The sequence below is a fragment of the Liolophura sinensis genome, chromosome 7 (genome assembly GCF_032854445.1).
Source record: "Liolophura sinensis isolate JHLJ2023 chromosome 7, CUHK_Ljap_v2, whole genome shotgun sequence".
Classification (NCBI taxonomy): Eukaryota; Metazoa; Mollusca; class Polyplacophora; order Chitonida; family Chitonidae; genus Liolophura; species Liolophura sinensis.
Genome location: NC_088301.1, coordinates 20,457,046 through 20,479,301, shown reverse-complemented (window position 1 = coordinate 20,479,301; position 22,256 = coordinate 20,457,046). Strand labels below are relative to the sequence as shown.

The 22,256-nt window shown below is 40.6% G+C and overlaps 1 protein-coding gene across 1 annotated transcript in view; it reads left to right on the top strand.

Annotated features, from left to right (window-relative positions):
• LOC135470719 (receptor-type tyrosine-protein phosphatase alpha-like) overlaps positions 1-22,256 on the top strand; it is a 54,218-nt gene that overhangs the window by 614 nt on the left and 31,348 nt on the right. The window contains exons 2-5 of the mRNA XM_064749755.1: positions 4,077-4,143; positions 6,999-7,190; positions 11,102-11,295; positions 12,431-12,530. Coding sequence (XP_064605825.1) covers positions 4,077-4,143; positions 6,999-7,190; positions 11,102-11,295; positions 12,431-12,530 — 553 coding nt within the window. The remainder of the gene's footprint in view (positions 1-4,076; positions 4,144-6,998; positions 7,191-11,101; positions 11,296-12,430; positions 12,531-22,256) is intronic.

Sequence of the window (22,256 nt, the reverse complement as noted above, 5' to 3'; positions counted from 1 at the left end):
GTACCAAGATTGTTTGAAATAGAATATAAACAGCTACATCACAAAGAGCTACATCAAAAACTAGAGCAGCAACGACGGTGTGATAGCAAATGGGCACACGTAACCAGTAAAATATAGCGTCCTGTCAGCTTATCTCAGTCAGGATTTTATTATAACTGCTCATGTAAATGATCGAATAGTAGCAATTTACCCATTCCTAGCACCATGACTTAAGCCGAATTATGTAAACAAAATTCAGTGCCTTTAAATAGGTATATATTAGACTCACGCGTCTAGAATTACTCAAAATCCTGTGTTGTCATCACGGTAAACATACCAGAACATCAAAACAACGCGAAAGGACCAGGCCTGGGGGATGTTTATTCCACCAGCAGAATCCTGGTTTATAAGAGAATAGAATATAAAGTACGACAGCGTAGAGATTAAAGGCAGAGCAGCGACGACAGAGTGATAGTTGGCAAATGGACATTGAGTTCACATGCGGAAAACCTGGGATGAAACTCGTTTCTGGTACCAAACACTAAAATGGTAATTGTTGCTGCGCTGAGAACTGAGAGGTTGCATCAAGGCAACATAGTTGGTTGACCCGGTGTCAATGTGACTTGATCGGGTGTCATGTCTGGTGTCTTCGGCATGATTCTTCAGTGGTGGCAGCATTTTGGTGGTATGGACTCGCCCCGTCACAATAAGACACAATATATGGACACACACCGAATGGCCCTTTTTTGTCATATGACTGATTAGAAATTACGACGTAAAACCAAAAAGTTTACTTTCAAAGCTGTGGTGAAAGGACCTTTATGTTCAGTATACTTAGCTACAGTACAAAATTTACACCTGTGTCAGTGTATAGGGAATATGGACCTTTGTGTTCGGTATACTGAGCAGTACAAGCTTTATAACTGTGTGAGTGTACAGGGAATATGGATCTTTGTGTTCCGTATACTGACTGGTTACTCTGCAGTACAAGCTTTACGACTGTGTGGGTATTTAGGGTGAAGGGACCTTTGTGTTCAGTATACTGAATGGTTACTTTGCAGTACAAGCTTTACAACTGTGTGAGTATTTAGGGTAAAGGAACTTTTGTGTTCAGTATACTGACTGGTTACTCTGCAGTACAAGCTTTATAACTGTGCGGGTATTTAAAGTGAAGGGACCTTTGTGTTCAGGATACTGAGTGGTTACTTTACAGTACAAGCTTTACAACTGTATGGGTATTTCGGGTAAACGGACATTTGTGTTCAGTATACTAAGTGGTTACTCTACAGTACAAGTTTTACAACTGTGTGAGTATTTAGGGTGGAGGAACCTTTGTGTTCAGTACACTGATTGGTTTCTCTGCAGTACAAGATTTACAGCTGTGTGGGTATTTGGGGGTAAAGGGACCTTTGTGTTCAGTATGCTGAGTGGTTACTCTACATTACAAGATTTACAACTGTGTAAGTATTTTGGGTGAAGGAACCTTTGTGTTCAGTATACTGAGCGGTTACTCTACAGTACAAGCTTTAAAACTGTGTGGGTATTTGGTGTGAAAGGACCTTTGTGTTCAGTATACTGAGTGGTTACTCTGCAGTACAAGATTTACAGCTGTGTGGGTATTTGGGGGTGAAGGGACCTTTGTGTTCAGTATGCTGAGTGCTTACTCTACAGTACAAGATTTACAACTGTGTAAGTATTTTGGGTGAAGGAACCTTTGTATTCAGTATACTTCGTGGTTACTCTACAGTACAAGCTTTACAACTGTGTGGGTATTGAGGGTGAAGGGACCATTGTGTTCAGTACACTTAGTGGTTACTCTGCAGTACAAGCTTTACAACTGTGTGAGTATTTAGGGTGAAGGGACCTTTATGTTCAGTTTACTGAGTGGTTACTCTACAGTACAAGATTTACCACTGTGTGAGTATTTAGGGTGAAGGGACCATTGTGTTCAGTACACTGAGCGGTTACTCTACAGTACAAGCTTTACAGCTGTGTGAGTATTTAGGGTGAAGGGACTTTGTGTTCATTATACTGAGTGGTTACTTTACAGTACAAGCTTTACGACTGTGTGAGTATTTTGGGTGAAGGGACCTTTGTGTTCAGTATACTGAGCGGTTACTCTACAGTACAAGCTTTACCACTGTGTGGGTATTTAGGGTGAAGGGACCATTGTGTTCAGTACACTGAGTGGATACCCTGCAATAAAGCTTTACAACTGTGTAAGTATATTGGGGTGAAGGGACATTTGTGTTCAGTACAGTGAGTGGTTACTCTACAGTACAAGATTTATAACTGTGTGAGTATTTAGGATGAAGGGACCATTGTGTTCAGTGTACTTCGTGGTTACTCTGCAGTACAAGCTTTACAACTATGTGAGTATTTAGGGTGAAGGGACCTTTGTGTTCAGTATACTGAGTGGTTACTCTACAGTACAAGCTTTACAACTGTGCGGGTATTTCGGGTGAAGGGACCATTGTGTTCAGTACACTGAGTGGATACCCTGCAATAAAGCTTTACAACTGTGTAAGTATATTGGGGTGAAGGGACATTTGTGTTCAGTATACTGAGTGGTTACTCTACAGTACAAGATTTATAACTGTGTGAGTATTTAGGATGAAGGGACCATTGTGTTAAGTATACTGAGTGGTTACTCTACAGTACAAGCTTTACAACTGTGTAAGTGTTCAAAGTGAAATGACCATTGTGTTCAGTATACTGAGGGGTTAACCCACAGTACAAGATTTACAACTGTGTGTGTATTTAGGGTAAAGGGATTTTTGGGTTTAGTATACTGAATGGTTACTCTACAGTACAACCTCTACAACTGTGTGGGTATTGAGGGTGAAGGGACCTTTGTGTTCAGTATACTGAGTGGTTACTCTACAGTACAACCTCTACAACTGTGTGGGTATTGAGGTTGAAGGGACGTTTGTGTTCAGTATACTGAGTGGTTATTTACAGTAGGAGCTTTACAACTGTGTGAGTATTTCGGGTGAAGGGACCTTTGTGTTCAGTATACTGAGTGGTTACTCTACAGTACAAGATTTTCAACTGTGTGAGTATTTAGGGTGAAGGAACCTTTGTTTTAGCTCATTGAGTGGTTTCTTTGCGGTACAAAGATTACAACTGTGTGAGTGTACAGGGTGAAAGGACCTTTAGGGTTTGATAACCGCAAAGCATCGACGTGAATGGTATGAGACATGCCATTTTTAAATGCTGATGGAACATATGTATTCTACATTTTATTTGACGTCTTTTTCAGAATTGAAACCTTACTTTATGACTGTCGCTCGTCTGTTTTCAAGTTGCAGCAGAGCTCCAAACACAAAGGTGTGGTTTGTATCTATACATGTAGGTGTACTGATTGTATATTTATAGGGTCTCGCAACCATGTAGTAGCCTGTCACCAATGCTGTCGCTGCGAGTTCAAGACTACCTTGTTTCTGCCCACCACAATGCTGGCCGTTGTCGTATAAGTGAAATATTCTTGAATATGACGTAAAATACCAATCAAAAAAAGTAAAAATAAATATTCGTGTGTTAAAAGAGTAAACATTGTGAAACAAATTATTCTCACATACCTGTTGTATACAACTCTTGTCCACTAGTACGTGTAACCATGACAAAATGTGTTAAATTTGGGCACTGTTATAGGCCTGTGTTATCCTTCCTATTCGATACAACAGATACGCTTTGACAAAAAGGCAAGATTCCATATTAAAGATGTTCACAAAAAGAATGCATTTGTTGTCGCTAAATATATTAACAAAACTGTGTAAAATGTCGATTCAAAACTCTAATGTAGATCTGAACCGCCGCGTATTTATGAGGATGGCACCTTGTCTAATAAATCGGACACCGGTGAGTGAAGTCTGCTCGTTTCTGCACAATATGCTCTGGTTTCAACAGAATGCATATGGTAACACTCTACATGAAGTAGTGAGGCATAGAAACATAAATATCAGATGAGTCAACAGGTATATTAATCACGGAACGTAGGCCTAAAGAAATAGCACTGTGTCATGTTTCTGTTGTTTCAAATTGAATCTGAACAGTTCCTGTGTTCACTGTTAAGTATACATCGTTGCTTTTTACAGGTTGGAGCTTGTATTGTAAACGAGCAAAACCAGATCGTGGGTGTTGGCTACAACGACATATGGACAGGTAAGAATACGAGGGATGGCAAAACTAATGGTATAGCATTATCGACTAGGAGTTTCTCAAAGCAGTCGGGCAGGTCGTGTACATGCGAAGAGTGTACCATTAATTTGAGAAAAGAAGGCAGATACGGTAACCACAGACTTGATGTTTCATTCTCACAATGAACCACGTGCGCCTTGCTGTATCATGTTTTCCTCACTGTAATATGGACACCTCATTGTACCATCTATGTCTCACTGTGTCATGTAGGTCTATCTGTACTATGCACGCCTATCTGTACCATGTACGCCTATCCATACCATGCACGTCTATCTGTACCATGTACACCTCACTTTACCATGCACACCTAACTGTACCATCCACGTCTCACTGTGTCATGTACGCTTATCTGTACCATGCACGCCTATCTGTACCATGTACACCTTACTTTACCACGTACGCCTAACTGTACCATGTCTCACTGTAATATGGCCGCCTTACCGTACCATGCACGTCTCACGGCACCGTCCACATCTCATTACGCCATCCGCGCCTCACTGTATCATGGACACCTCATTGTGCGGTGGACGCCTCACTGTACTGTGCTCAATGCACTACGCACGTCTCAACAAACCACGCACGTGTTACTATTACAGTACCATGCACACCTCGTTGTACCATGCACGACTCGTTTTACAGTGCACGCCTCGTGGTACAATACCCGTCACATTTTATCATGTACGCACGGTGCTGCGTACTGTATCATGCCTTCACTGTGCCATGTACGCCTTACTGTACCATAGACGCCTCACTGTACGATATACGCCTCATTGCACAGTACTGCTCGATCTTACCGATATATCTGGCACGGATGTGGGTCGGAGTATCCGCGAAGGCAGGGCGTAATATCACAGCAAGATGTTCACATCATACGCAGATCATACAGCCAAGATGGGTGTACCATCGGCGTAGGATGAGCGGAGGATGGGCGGAAGATGCGACTATCATCAGCACAGGGTTTTACGACATGCACTAACATTCACACATAACCTCATCTAATTTATAATAAATGCCGCGTTGTTCGACACGAACCTTGTTTGTTTTCTCGGAATAACAAAAAAGTATTCACAGACGGTCTAGCTCCCGGTGAGGTTACCAATTCACACATAATCATGATAATACGCAGATCGAGTTTTGACTGTTTCCGCAATTATTCGGTAAATGCAAAACCATAACCTACATGCACACTACACGATTTTCTTCAGTGCAAAATTTTTTGAGTAAGTAAATTTAAGTGCCAATTATAATGCATAGTTATAACAGAACTTACTCATGATAATGTAACATGGATGGCGAATATAATGTACCACGAATGGCTAATTTATAATATCAGTAGGGGCCTCCGTGGCTCATTTGGTTAGCGCGCTAGCGAGCGTAATGACCCAGGAGTCTCTCACCAATGCGGTCGCTGTAAGTTCAAGTCCAGCTTATGCTGGCTTCCTCTCCGGCCGTGCGTGGGAAGGTCTGTCATCCACCTGCGGATGGTTGTGGGTTTTCGCCGAGCTCTGCCGGTTTCCTCCCACCATATTGCTGGCCGCCGTCGTATAAGTGAAATATTCTTGAGTACTGCGTAAAATACCAATGAGATAAATAAATAATATTAGCACAGATTTTGGAGAGAACTTACATCATCTGTAGAATCCGTCCCACATCCGATCAAGATGCTTGCAGAATGGGCGCATGTTACGCGTAGTGTATATTGTTAGGATCGCCAAGTACTGTACAGTGCATGTCTCATTTGCCTCTCTGTACCATGCACGCTTCTCTGTGCCATACACGCCTCTCTATACCATGCACGCCTCTCTGCACCATGCACGTCTGAATGCTTTATGCACGTCTTATTGCACCACGTAGGCCTGAAAGGACCATGTACGCCTCTCTGCACCACCCACGCCTCTCTATACCACGCACGCCCCTCTGTACCATGCCCGACTCTCTGCTCAATGCACCTCTCTCCGCACCATGCAGGCATCAATGTTTCATGCACGTCTTACTGCACCATGCAGGCCTGAATGCACCATGTGCGCCTCTCTGCACCACCCACGCCTCTCTATACCATGCATACCTCTCTGTACTATCCACACCTCACTGCACCATGCACGCCTCTATGTACTATGCACGCCTCGTGTACCATGTGCGACTCTCTGTACCATGCACCCCTCTCTTCACCATGCACGCCCACCTCTGCACCATGCAAGCCTCTCTGTACCATGCATACTTTTCTGCACCATGCACGCCACACTGCACCATGCACGCCTGTCTGTACTATGCATGCCTCTCTGTACTATGCACGCCTCTATGTACCATGCACGACTCATGTACCATGCACGCCTCGTGTGCAATGCACGCCTCTCTGCACCATGCACGCCCTTCTGCACCGTACACGACTCTTTACCATGCAGGCCTGAAAGCACCATGTACGCCTCTCTGCACAATGTACGCCTCTCTGCACCATGCAAACTTTTCTGTACCATGCACGCCACACTGCACCATGCACGCCTCTCTGTACAATGCAGGCCTCTCTACACCATGCACTCCTCTATGTACCATGCTCACCTCTCTGCATCATGCACACCTTTCTGTACCATGCACGCCTCGTATACTATGCACGCCTCTCTGCACCATGCACGCCTCTCTGTGCCATGCACGCCTCTCTACACCATGCAAGCCTCTATATAATACACGATTGTCGTGTGTGATTCTCCCTCACAGTTGCTTTGTTCCTGACTCCTACAGAACACCCATGATATAACTAAATAAAATAGCAATCTAATAAATTAATTATTTTCTTCAGCATTCATCGGGTTTTTATGTTTCAGGTCTTCATGCCGAAGATCATGCAATCCGCAATAGAACAGCCAGCCTGGAAGGGTGCAAAATATTTATCACCCTCAACCCGTGCCCAAAATGTGCTGATCTGATTATCAGACATCGTATATCAGAGGTTTTCTACATGAAGGTTACAAACTCGGACCAGCACAGAGATGCTAAGGAAAAGCTGGGCCAGAGCGGTATTCCACACAGGTAAAGGTTTTCCTATTCAAGAATTACCATACATCATTTCCACTTGTTGGTAATAGTAAAGAATGATATATTGGGTAGTATTACCATACATCATTTCCACTTGTTGGTAATAGTAAAGCATGATATATTGGGTAGTGTAATAAATCATGACATAGTGTTAGGTTTTGATAAGTGTAGATACGCTTGGTGGCGTTTGAAAACAAAGAGTGAGAGTCGTTTCACAGAAAACGTTAGTGTTTGTAGTAAAATGTTGATGTCCGACAAGATATCCTGGCTTTAGACATAAACGCGCTATAAACAGGGGCAAATGACTGATGGCAGAGGTCTTTGAGAAAACAGAAATGGCTGAAGGGCAGTAGTAATTAACAAAAAACAGTAATACTGGACAGAGAGTCCTGATAATTATAAAAAAACAGTGGAGAGAGAGAGAAATTATCAACTTGTATTTCACATACAGTCTTGGTAATTAACAGACAACTGTTTTAATTAACTGAGCACTGGTAGTTCATAGACTATTGTCATATTTTAACGGGAGATTAACGGGAAAAGTGGATTGATCAGTAATAAAACTCTGTGGTAGAAGCAGTTGTGTGTGACAAGAAGCAGCGGTAACTAGAAAAAAAATCCGCGGTAGAAGTATCAGTGTTTGCCAAGACTCTGTGGTAATTAACAAAATGCCGTGACGGAATCAGTTATTTTGACAAAAAGCAGTGGTAATTAGAGAATAAATCCGCAATAGAAGCAGTGGTAATTAACAGAACTCCGTGGTAGAAGCAGTTGTGTGTGACAAGAAGCAGTGGTATTAAGAAAATAAATCCGCAATAGAAGCAGTGGTAATTAACAGAACTCCGTGGTAGAAGCAGTTGTGTGTGACAAGAAGCAGTGGTATTAAGAAAATAAATCCGCAATAGAAGCAGTGGTAATTAACAACACTCCGTGGTAGAAGCAGTTGTGTGTGACAAGAAGCAGTGGTAATTAGAAAATAACTCCGCAATAGAAGCTGTGGTAATTAACAAAACTCCGTGGTAGAAGCAGTTGTGTGTTACAAGAAGCAGTGGTAATTAGAAAATAAATCCGCAATAGAAGCAGTGGTAATTAACAACACTCCGTGGTAGAAGCAGTTGTGTGTGACAAGAAGCAGTGGTAATTAGAAAATAAATCCGCAATAGAAGCAGTGGTAATTAACAAAACTCAGTGGTAGAAGCACTTGTGTCTGACAAGAAGCAGTGGTAATTAGAAAATAAATCCGCAATAGAAGCAGTAGTGTTTACTCAAGAAGCAGTGATAATTAACAAAGCTCCCTGGTAGAAGCCTTTATGTTTCATTCAAAACGGTGGTATGTAACAAAACTCCGTCGTAGAAGCAGCTGTGTTTGACATGAAGCAGTGATAATTAACAAAAATCCGTGCTGGAAACAGCTGTGTTTGACAATACCGATAATTAGAAAAAAAATCCATGGTGCAGTGGTAATTAACAAAACTCTGTGTTAGCAGCAGCTATGTCTGACAAGAACCAGTGGTATTTAACAGAAATCCATGGCAGGAGCAGACATGTTTGACAGGAAGCATTAGTAATTACCAAAAAATTATGGTGCATTGGGAATTACAAAAATCCGATGTAGAAGCTGTTATGTTTGACAATAAACAGCGGCATTTGACAGAAATCAATGCTGGAAGCAGATTTTTTTTTTAATCAAGAACCAGTGGTAATAGACAAAATTCCGTGGTAGAAGCACTTGTGTTTGACATGAGGCAGTGCTGTTTGACAGAAATCCGTGGTAGAAGCATTTATGTTTGACAAAAAGCGGTGATACTGACAGAAATCTAGGGTAGAAGCAGTTCTGTTTGACGAGACGCAGTGGTAATTACAAAAAAAGCGTTGTAGAGGTAGTTATGTTTGACAAGAAGCAGTGGTAATTGACAGAAATTCGTGGCAGAAGCAGTTGCGTTTGACAAGAAGCAATGGTATTTGGCAGAAATCCATGGAAGAAACTTTGGAAATTTACCGGAAACGAAAGGTTGCTGACAGAAAAAGTGTGGTTGACAAAACCCCTTTTGTAAGAAAATGAAAGTGTTTGGACAGAAATCCGTTTGACAGAAATAACAGGTGAGCAAACAGAGAGTAAAGGTGTGTGACAGAATAAATATGTGTTTGACAGAAAAGACTGATGCTCGAAAGAAATCAAAGGTATGCTTTATTAAACGATAACAGTTCATAGAAAATTGTGGCAGAAATCGCCACAAAACATGGGTGTAATGTTTTACCTTCAAGAGTGGCATTTGGTAAAAATCTAACTACAGTTACAATGTGTTGGATGATTTTTTGTGCCTGATCACACGGGCGACACACGAATTTGAATAATCTGCTTATATACTAAGTTCTCAATATCGGTTTGAAGAATTAAGATCCTGTTTCATTGTACTTCATGACTCTGTCTCCATCATTTCCAGCTTGTTCTGTCGAGATGATATAGGTAACGTGCAGATGCCACTATCAACATTATGGGATTCCATTGCCATCGATGTTTAAAAGACGGAATCCGATTGGTGAAGTTTATGTGATCACTGAAGAATGTATGCACTCTCGGGATGTAACTTGCGTGTGTACAATGTATTCCTATTTATTCAATGTTATTCAACTTTGTCTTGTGTTATTCACCTTTATCCAAAGGTATACATATTTCGAGTTTTGTAATGACAGACAGCATGTGCGTATACCTTAATTGCTTTGTCATGGTTTTGATTACGTAAACAGCAACAGTATACCTGTCTAATGGATTAGTGTGTGTTCTAGTTAAATGACATTTTAAAGTGGTTTAAATCACATATAAGTACGTGTTAAAATTTGTCAGAGACAACACAATAAATGTATAGTTAGGTTCTACTGTCATTTATTGAATAAACGATCTTGACAAACGTGACTTTGTGGTGTGTACATCATAATTATGCTATGCGTGTGTTTTAGCGTCACATGACGACGAAGAGCCCTCTAGTTTATGTACATATACTGTGTCTTCTTGTAGCAGGATGATTACCGCCAAAGTGTTGCCGCCTGTGTGATATCATGCTCAAGACACCAGACATGACACCTCACCCAGTCACGCTATTACTGACACCATGCCAACCAGTTCTCGTTCCTTACTCTAAGCTCTGAGTACTGAGCAGCAGCAGGTACCATTTTAAAGTCTTTGGTACGACCAGATTTAGGCTTAATCTCAGGCCTTCCGAATTTGAGCTTGACGCTTTAACCACTAGGACACAGACAGGGTCATCATGTGGTCTGCGAAGTTTAATTTATGGAGAGTTGAGTAGTGGGGTAAAATAACGGCGGAGCGAGCTGTAGGGCTGACCTTTGTCTTCAGATACAATCGTATCCTTCCTGATCCGGAGCACTATTTTTGGACTGTAGACAACTCTCAGAACAAAGACGCTACTGCAATAACAACACCGGAGGCAGTCACCTCTACGGCAAGTAAAGAGCGTTTGATAGAAATGACAGGAGTGTCTGATATTTCTAATATCTCTAAGTGTTTCGTTAGTGTGTGTAATATGTCCTCAGCCGACATCTAATCCGGTTCTGAAAGTCACTGTCGTGAAAAAACGACAAGGCCGACGTCACCCATTTCATGGACTATCACTATATGTATGCGAGTTCCGATGACTGATACTAGATATCCCTGCATTACAAAATGCTCTAACGAGATAGTCGGGTGAAAAATTAAAGCTGGGCAGGTGGGGCAGAAAATGGAACGCTATAGTTGAGCAAATTAACGGGCTAGAGAGCACACTTACGTCACCCGAAGCCAGTTTTATTGTTGTCCAAGGCTGGCTCAGATGGGCTGAAAATATAATGATACGTTTCATGCAACTAGTAGAGCGTAACTGTGTCCTATCTGCAGCCCGTAAACATGCACGGAAAAATGGGCACAGTATTCTACTTAATCCATCTCCAACTGTGGCCCAGCTTCGCTCTGAACTATCATCCAAACCCCGTATGATGTTCCGCAACGATCAGAACAGACAGAAGTTGCAGTACATTAAAGGCTTACCGTTTGTGAGGATTATTCCAGAGTTTGACACACCAAACTGGAGGGTAATTGAACAATATGTCTATACAGCTGCAGTTGTGTCCACGTGCTCTGACAATACCTACTTTGTCTGTTGCATGTACATGACGAAAGACTGACATAGCTCTCAGTGCACTTTCATGATCAACAGTGATGCCGGATATGCACATAGCATGTTTTGTGTTCTCCAGTAAATGGGACTGTATTCACAATTATTTGAATACAAAAATTAGTTTAGCATTGCATAAATTATTAGATTTATATCGATTTTTCCCCAAAACTAGTAAAACTGCCCATGTTATGGCCAAATTCTGAATCATAGGTGCTAGATTTGCGTATATAACTTTAACTCTAAAATATGTCTTCACTCATGGCAACTGCCATACATATTGATTTTTAAATATACATTTGCAGCAATGGACGTAAGCCAAGGAATCTGCACATATATACGCTGTGACTGCAAGATGAATTTACGTCAAATTGAATTCTCCCAATTAGTTCATTCGACGACCGACACCCCTCTCAACCGTTCCCACCACCACAAGGTACCTGCGAATGACGTCTTAGCCTCCACTCAAAAAATACATTCTTACTTTCATGCGGTGTGGGTGCGAGAGCTGTGTCCTTAAAATAACGAATATAGAGTGGTCTCCCAACAAATTGCGGATGGTCGTGGGTTTCCCCCGGGCTCTGCCCGGTTTCTCCCACCATAATGCTTGCAGCCATCGTATAAGTGAAATATTCTTGAGTACGGCGTAAAACACCAACCAAATGAATAAAATGAAACGAATATGGAGTACTTACATGTATATATAGTGCCAAAATTGACGAGGATCACGGAAATGACCGATGTAGTTGCACGTGCTAGTGCTGTCTTTATGTCCTTTGCTGTGACATATTGGGTGTGTCGCCTGACTTTATGTTAGTGGCATGCCGGATTTATAAAGCGGTAACACCATGCGACCTGCTGGAGACACGGACCGACCGCGGGTCGACATCTCACTAAGTGTGCTAGACAACTGGCGGCGGAAATATGAGCTTACCGCGCTAACAATGTCTGGCCTCCTTGATAAGGGTTTCAAGTCAGGGCGACTTTTGGCCATGTTGACGCCTGAATTAATACGGACAGAATTCCCGCACATGTCTTTGGTTCTGTCTTAGTTGACGAATTTGTGCAGGCAATTTATCCCAGAACAACAGCAGCGTCCAAGTGCCAGGGAACCTGTCTTCAACAACTTACCAGTCAATACCACGGGACAAGGTATGTGTGACTGTCTACATCAAATTAGTATGCACAATAACTCAAACCAGGTGCTCTCGGTGAAGTGCGTGACTTTGTGTCTGCATCCCCTTTGTGTGGTCAGGAGGACACATATGCCGTTGGACCCTTGCAAGTGAAAGTAAATAACTCAAGAATTCCTTGTAATAAGCTGAGCCAATGCCAATATTTTGAAGGCGCTTCAAAACTCCTCAAGACAATGATTCTAAAGGATTCTAAATGCCCACCAGAGGCAGTGGTGCAGTATTTGGATTATATGGCTAAAATTGCCGTCTTCGGCCAGACATTAGATTGGGTGTCGGTACTTAACTTTGATCAGCAGTTTAGACACCAGCACTTTGTTGAAGGCTTCTCGTTGAATTCAGATGAACCATTTCTAATGCAAGCTTGCCTACGATCACGACCAGAAAAAGTGAAGATGAATAATCAATGAAACCCAAACAAAGTGTCAAGGTCAAAATATGATCCGCATTCCGGGAAACCAGTGTGTGAAAAATTCAGTTGTCGGAACGGCTCTTCATTACGAGTGTGTAATTATGCCTATGTGTACCTTTTGTGGTTTGGTAACCACAACCAGGGGTTTCAACCATACTGAAACACCCAATCGTTTCTCTCACACAGCTGTTAAGACAAAAAATATGTAGAGTACCCTATTTCATGGCTGCTAAGAGAGACATTTGAGGTGTGGCAGAAGGAACTCGTCTCTGACCCAGATAAGGACTTTGTTTTGAATGGCAAAGAAGGTTTTTCAATAATTGACAGTATAAATTCTAAGCCTAAACCTGTTAAAGTTAAAAATTCTAAGTCCACTATAGTTTACAAACACTTGGTAGATAAGCAAATTGATAAGGATTTAAAGGAAAGGGATTATTTAATGTCGGATCATGTGGCAATTATTAGCGCACTAAACGCGTTACCAAAGGCCGATGGAAATGTGCGATTAATTCATGACTGCAGCAGACCGGAGAACAGTAGTGTCAATGACTATGCCGCCAAAGACCTATGTACATATCAGTCACTGCAAGTGTATTTGAGTGCATTCAACCAGAATGGTGTATGACGAAAATTGATTTAAAATCTGTGTATCGCAGAGTTAATATTCATGAAAGTAATTACCCATTCACAGGACTTAAATGGACAGACAATGAAAACAAAATTACATATATATATATATATATATATATATATTTGACAATAAGCTCCCTTTCGAAGCGGGAAAAAGCTCTAGTATTTTTAACAGAATTACTCAGGCAGCGAAACGCATGATGTTAAACAAGGGAAACAGCTGGGTTGTTTACCTTGATGATTTTTTTTTATCTCGGCTGAAACTAAGGAAAATGTATGGTGGTTTTTAATAAATTAATATGCCTGATTCGATCCCTTGGTTTCGGCCCCATGAAACATCGCGTTACTCGCAAACAGCTGGAGAAATTCACTGGTTAGCTGATTTGGGCCCACTAGTGTCGTAACGTGGGGACGAACACATCTTAGAAAAATGTATGATATCATTACTGATTTAAAATGGCCCAATCACAAAGCTCGGATGACGCTCATACACGATGACCTGCTCTGGTGGCTAAATACCTTAACTCATGGTCATAATCGTAAGCTGATTTGGAATGCACGCCAAGTTGTTCCGATTTTTGTTGATGCCTGCAATGAGTCTTACGGAGCTCTATGTATGTCCAGTGGCGACTGGACGTATTGTAATTGGCATTTGAACTATCCGGAACTGCTGGATGCGCAGATAAATGTCAAAGAGTTGGCAACCCTTTTAGTAGTCTATATAAGACCTATGAAAGCAGGTCAGAGAAGAAAGGGGACTTATTGAGAGTTTTGGACGCTTTCGCTGTGTGTTACTTTAGTAGGCCTTTTGTGCTGAATTTTGGTGTCTTTATAGCCTCTGGCTTTGTTATATCTTATCTCCACCGAGCACTTGTTCAGTCTGAACTTGTATATTTATTTGTGCTCTTGTGTACACAGTGCTTATTAGTAGACGGACCCTGCCTGTGGAATTTTGTGTATATTTCGTCATACACTCAGTTATACTGTGGATTTTCCCTCTTATGAATATTGCCTCTGTGCAACTTTTAAGCATTGTAGAGTATATGCGTCCGTTTGTACTTGACACCGTTGTACATGTGAGTACTTTAGTATTTGTATAGATACTGCTATCCTTTCTTGTTAAACTTAAGTACTTTAGTATTTGTAAAAGTCTTACAAATAAAGTTATCTGTTCTTGTTAAAGCTAATAAATTGTTGTAAAATAAAAACTGCTGGTTTTGGTTACTTTTTTTGTGCGGCTAAACTGTCGTGTATTTCAAACAAGCCATCTCTTTATAATACAGACAGTTTGGGTCGTAACACAGCACTGACAACTGGCTTTTTTTAGACTGTTGCGAGTGAGAAATTTAACAAGTACCAGCAAAACCCTGCCTTTTAATGTTAAATGTTTAAAACGAGCAGATCACTAGTACGTGCCAAAGGCCAGTGCTTTACTTCGGCTACTCCTGATGTTTTTTCTTCCCATGCATAAATATGTCCACCGTGGTACAAGTAATAAACTCCAAACAAACACAGACAAAACTAAAGTAAGTAAATAATCGCAGGGTCAATTTCCAGAAGTCTAATATAAACCACCGATTAAAAAAAAGAATACGTACAAAAATAGGACATGAGGACGGATTCATGTAAAGACAAGTAGTCAACAGTCTTGAACAGTCCCAGACATGTGTCTAGAATAATCTAGTATTTTAATCCCCGTGTAATTTAATTTTTGGGCGGGCGGGCACCTGTCATTCCCATACGTCCCCATCCTTCTGAACGCGGTACAATAACGGAAACCTGTTCATACTTTTCAATGGAGGGAACAACCAATTCATTCTTCCTTCTTAATTCTCTGGTATCTGTCTATACTCTTAAGTATCACTAATGGTTATTTTGAAAAACATATTTAATTTAAAAATAGGAAAACTTTCGAAAACAAAACCGTCGATAAGTATCGTTATGCAGTATTCATGAGCGCAGTACAAACCAACAACCAAATAGCACACAGAGGCAAGCAGTACATTATTATTGGGTACGACTTGAATTGAGTTGGTTAGCGCGCTAGCGCAGCGTAATGACCCAGAAGCCGCTCACCAAAGAGGTCGATGTGAGTTCAAGACCAGCTCATGCTGGCTTCCTCTCCGGCCTAAAGTGGGAAGGTCTGCCAGCAACCTACGGATGGTCTTGGATTGCCCCTGGGCTCTGCCCGGTCTCCTCCCACCATATTGCTGGCCGCCGTCATATAAGTGAAATATTCTTGAGTACGGCGTAAAACACCAATTAAGTTTTGTATGACTTGACTGAAGTTGGGTCCTATTTGGCTGAAATTGGGTACGACATGACTGAAGATGGGTACGACTTGACTAACGTTAGGTGCGTCTTCGTCTGGGTACATGTACAACTTAGTATCGCTAGACTGTGCGTGCGTACAAGTTAACCTGATCCCGGCCAAGAGTGTGGTAGCGGTAAAGCTCAGTGTAAGTTTTAGCCTGGGCGTAATAAGTCCCATCAGTTTTGTTTAACCGTAAACTTGGTAATACTTTGTGACGTCGTGCGATAAGGTCATTGAATAAGACTAATAAGGACCTTATGAAGTAGTCGAAGTCGTACTATATCCATCATCAAAGTGACAACTGCGCATGGGTAAACTTGGTATCAACATATGTAACGTATGAAGGCGTAAAGACATAAAATAAAAAGAAAGCAAGAACAATGAAAACGGTACTGGGTAGTCATATACAAGTGATGTGAAAGTCACGCAGTATTTACAGACAAAAAAATTTTGTCCTATGTACCAAGAGAGCATAAAAAATGGAAACATGAGAATATCGGGTTGGCAAAATCGTCCACACATTTGGCTAAACATGGGACAGATGTGTCATATGCAGTGAAAGCTGATTATCGAATATGACTCCGCAAGCTAAGTGAAATCTATGTGTACGATATGTTTTAAATCGCTATAGTCGAGGTATTTTCTCTTTTACCTACTGTGGAATATCTACCTCTTCCTGTTAGCTGCTTGTGTAAATACACGAGTATCAGTCTGACTACGTGAAGAAAAGATGCCTATTCTACAACTTGCTATTTGCGTTGAATTAAAATGCTTTGTGAGGCACAGCTTGTTCCGTATAAAATATCCTGATACTACTATAAACTTTCAGCAGTTCTACATTCAGTGTACATGTAAGTATTGGAAAGCCACAGTTTACATGCGCCAAAATTCAAGTACAAATAGCGAGGTGTTGAAAGAAGACTTTATGCTGTGTGTGATATGATTCAATTCAACGTCCTCGTCTTATATATACAGCAACGCTAGCTAAACCCACAGTTGTAGGTTACTTCTGTGGGTGAATAACTATGCGACCCAGTTGTCCGCTGTGGTACAAGTGAACATTTTGTTGAGAGCGATCATAAACTCCTAACAAATAAAAAGACAAATATAAAATAAAAGTGGAACAAGTCTCGAGCTGTTATATAGTGGATGAGATATACTCTTGAATTTAGGGCCAATTTCCAAATTAAGTTTATCATCAACCACACAGGGAATGAGGAAGTAAATGAAGTAGGGAATTAGGACGCACTTATATCGTTTTTCAAAAAATATTTGTCTCCGTTTCTCAATTGGGCCACATCTTTTGGTCTATATATATATATATATATATATATATATATATATATATATATATATATATATATATATATATATATATATATATATATAGGCGTTCAATGGAAAATCCTTGAAACTCCAGCTGACATAATAAAGTCGTGAGATAAAAGACATGATCTAACAATTGCTACAAGCCGAGGTATGCACACTCTACATTGTTAATGTGTTACACGTCACTGATCTAGAATTACTCAAAATGTAATCGGAGTATGTGGGGAAAGGGAAAAGGGAAATTGATTTTAATCATTCTCCTGTGAATTTTAGGACAAATTGCCTTTTGAATATTGTGGCCCGTCAAATTAGTGCTTTAATGAATTCATTTTACATTCTTTGTTTTTTGTTTTTGTCTACTTTGTGTCTAGTCTATTTACATGTTCACATTAAGTTTATGTTTGATTTCATTCAGTATGCACTATAATGATCTGAGCAGATTACGAATACGATGTTTTGGAGAAAAGTAAAAATTAATAATTGGTACTGCTACTACTTTCAATAATAATAATAATAATAATAATAATAATAGTAATGATAATAACAATAACAGCTGAGATAAAAAAAACAACAAATTATCAATGGACAGAAGCACAAGTAAAGGGCTTGAGAGACAGTAGTTCCCTGGCTTCCTGCTGTGAGACGGTATGGATAATGACAGAGGTTTCTGACAGGCTTGGTTCAGTTTTCTCCACTCACGGTTGCCAGGTATCTCCAGGTAAGGGTATGAGAATTCGAACTGTTAATTCCCCGGTGTGCAGCCTGCAGTTTGTGCAGATGGGGACGTGATTGTAAGGGGATCTGTGGTCAGTGTCATAGTGGAGGGGTCTGTGACAAGGTCAGTGGGGATTGCCCCAATCAAAATATACAGGAAGTCGATGTGCAAATGAGTCTGATTACATTGTGCTGACTGACTAAAGAGATTTGGCGGGAAAATACGAATAAAAGTATCTTAAGTGCCAAACAAGTTATTCCGTGCTATACATGTCTATATACAGACAGCTGATGTTTTTATTTTACACTCACGCTTAGGCGGAAAAGACAAAAAATTGATTCCATGAACGTTTCTTTCAGCGCCGATTTCCATGATTTAACATATTTGTGAAGCTCTAAATGAAACAATTCGGTGACTTCATTTTCTATTGGACATTCGAAAACAATCTTTCTGTTCATTGCGGCTTTTATCTTGTACTGCATGTTATTCTACTGAACCGCGTGTTACTACATGGTGGTCTTGTTATCACCGCTTTCAACATACCACTTACAGCGCATGCATCGCTCCCTACGCTCGATTTACATCACTGCCACCATTGGCACATTATGTACAGAAATCCCTAACAACGCCGACATCACTGGGGTCGGAGTGATGAGGCACGAAATGATGTCAGGAAACATAAAAATCCTTTTGTTTCTAAAAGTATTTCATACACATGCTTTCTCTTTATAAAAACTATGCACATTATGATTCTAACAACATTTCAAACAGATTTAATAATAATGCTGATAAAATGGTTCCGTCGCACAGGCTGCAAAGGTCAAGTTTGTCAAGCTATAGTGTAAAACGAATGTAGAGAAAGGCGCAAGCGCTGCGAGGACTATGACCTTTAAATACAATTTTGGCCCAAATATATTATTAACTGGTCAAAATAATGTGGAAGTTCATCAACATTTAATTTCCATCAAAGGTATAAAATCATTTTTCTAATACAGAGTAAACTTTGTACAATATTTATACATTATTTTAACTCCTAAATAATTTACATGGTATATTTGGGTCAAGAAAGCATTTCCACAGATGAGAGAAGTTGTAATTAGGGTTCAAGCACATGACTCATGAAATGTGGGTGGGGGAGGGATTGGGGACTGTATACATACCTGTAGTGAGAACTCTATCCGGCCCGTCTGTTACGACTGGTGTTTGTGAGGGAGGATGCCACCCGGGTTACACATGGGAACGATGTGATGCCCATGGCCGTGGGGAGATAACTGTGTAAACAATTATTGTGAGAACTGTAGCAGTCCCACCTGTAACGTTACGACTGGTGTCTGTGAGAGAGGATGTCATCCAGGTTGTACGGGGAAACATTGTGACACAGGTAATATGTCCATGGTTATGTATATCAGACTGGTGTCTCTGATGTAGGATGTTATCCAAATAACACAAGGGAAAAACTGTTTACACAGGTAATATACCCAGGGTCATGGGGAATCTGTGACTAGTGTTTGTGAGTGAGTTTACAGTGTACATGTAACCGTGGATAACACGGGTGTGATTACCGGCTGTGTGGTGGGCGTGATTCTGACAGCTGTTCTCATTACCGCTGTGGTCCTCAATGTGTGAGTTTACAGTGTACATGTAACCGTGGATAACACGGGTGTGATTATCGTTGTGTTGTAAGCGTGATTCTGACAGCTGTTCTCATTACCGCTGTGGTCCTCAATGTGTGAGTTTACAGTGTACATGTAACCGTGGATAACACGGGTGTGATTATCGGTTGTGTTTGTAAGCGTGATTCTGACAGCTGTTCTCATTACCGCTGTGGTCCTCAATGTGTGAGTTTACAGTGTACATGTAACCGTGGATAACACGGGTGTCATTACGAAACATTACGTGGTCTCTCGAAACCAAATATAGTATACCTAATCTATGCAATTATCTGTATTGTGTCCATTGCCAAAAACCTGAAAAATGAAGTCTTCGCTATAAAACATCGTTTGATTTGTTGTGAAACATCTTCGACACACCCCACATTCATTCAAAACTGGAGAGTTTTGGATAAAAACACGATGTGCACGTTACGTGTCGAAGTTTATCACCGTGTATTCAAAGATTTCAATACAATTTATTAGTAAAGCACAACACAAAACAACAACCAAATAGCGTGGCGAGGGATGTACTACAGTGTAAACTAATATTGGGTAGGGCTGGACCCCTGAGTTGAGTATGATGTGCCTAAAGTTGTGTATGACTTGATTTATGCTGTTATGATGGGACTGAAGTTGGGTATGACTTGATTTATGCTGTTATGATGGGACTGAAGTTGGGTATGACTTGATTTGTGCTGTTATGATGGGACTGAAGTTGGGTATGACTTGATTTATGCTGTTATGATGTGACTGAAGTTGGTTATGACTTGATTTATGTTGTTATGATGGGACTGAAGTTGGGTATGACTTGATTTATGCTGTTGTGATGGGACTGAAGTTGTGTATGACTTGATTTATGTTGTTGTGATGGGACTGAAGTTGGGTATGACTTGATTTATGCTGTTATGATGGGACTGAAGTTGTGTATGACTTGATTTATGCTGTTATGATGGAACTGAGGTTGTGTATGACTTGATTTATGCTGTTATGATGGGACTGAAGTTGGGTATGACTTGATTTGTGCTGTTATGATGGGACTGAAGTTGGGTATGACTTGATTTATGCTGTTATGATGTGACTGAAGTTGGTTATGACTTGATTTATGTTGTTATGATGGGACTGAAGTTGGGTATGACTTGATTTATGCTGTTGTGATGGGACTGAAGTTGTGTATGACTTGATTTATGTTGTTGTGATGGGACTGAAGTTGGGTATGACTTGATTTATGCTGTTATGATGGGACTGAAGTTGTGTATGACTTGATTTATGCTGTTATGATGGAACTGAGGTTGTGTATGACTTGATTTATGCTGTTATGATGGGACTGAAGTTGGGTATGACTTGATTTATGCTGTTATGATGGGACTGAAGTTGGGTATGACTTGATTTATGCTGTTATGATGGGACTGAAGTTGTGTATGGCTTGATTTATGCTGTTATGATGGGACTGAAGTTGTGTATGACTTGATTTATGCTGTTATGATGTGACTAAAGTTGTGTATGACTTGATTTATGCTGTTATGATGGGACTGAAGTTGGGTATGACTTGATTTATGCTGTTATGATGGGACTAAAGTTGTGTATGACTTAGCCTGTACATGAGTTGTCTTGGGTACGTGGTAACGAGTTATCTTGATCCCGGTCAAAAATGTGATAGCAGGACAATTAAACATTAGCGTCAGTTTAGCCTTAACAAGCTCCGTCAGTTTTGTTTAAGGCCAACTTCGGTATTACTTTGTCAGGTTGTGCCAAATGGCCAGTGAATAACAACACTCATAAGGGCCTGTGTCTCCATTGCATACTGCGCAATATGCACGACTTATGGCTTGTTGCTTTTGTAAACACACAGGCATCATTTTGGCTGCATGAAGAAATCACGCCAGTTATAAAGCTTGTTATTTGCATTGAACTGAAGAGTATTGTGAGGTTGCTAATTCAGTGTTAGATATCGTGACACTATTGTGAAGTCTCACAAGTCCTACATTCAAAGTAAAGAACTGAAAGTTACATATGTACATATATTAAACGTATGTATACAATAGGCTTACACTGGTGTACAATGAATGCTCCCTATACACACTATTACCCAAATCAACACAACATCTCCTGGCTAGTCAACACAGAATACCGCTGTATACATACCATGCAACAACTAATGTATGTGAAGCACTGAAAGATGACTTTATGTTCTGCGTGATACTATTCAACTCCTTTTCTGATATGTATCGCTGCACCAGCTAAACCTCAATCTGTGGGTTTGATATGGCAAATGACAGTCGAACAGATCATTAGGCACGCGCTAACTTCAAGCACTCCTGTTTTCTTTTCTTTCCCTACATAAATATGTCCGCCGTGAAACAAGTAAACGTTTTGTAGGCTTATAATCTCCAAACAAATAGATAAACAAATACAAAACCAGTCTCGAACTGCTCCACGTACACTGTATGACGAATACTCGAAAAGCAAAGAACAAATTTTCAAACATTTTTTACACAAATCTAAAAGAAATAAGAGTATGAAGTCAGCAGTTTGGATGGATTCATGGTGTAAGGGAAATTTGGTGGAAATGTATGAACCTTCGTGAACAAAAGTTTTCTCCTGTCATGTGTACAAGAAATGAGAGGACATGTATG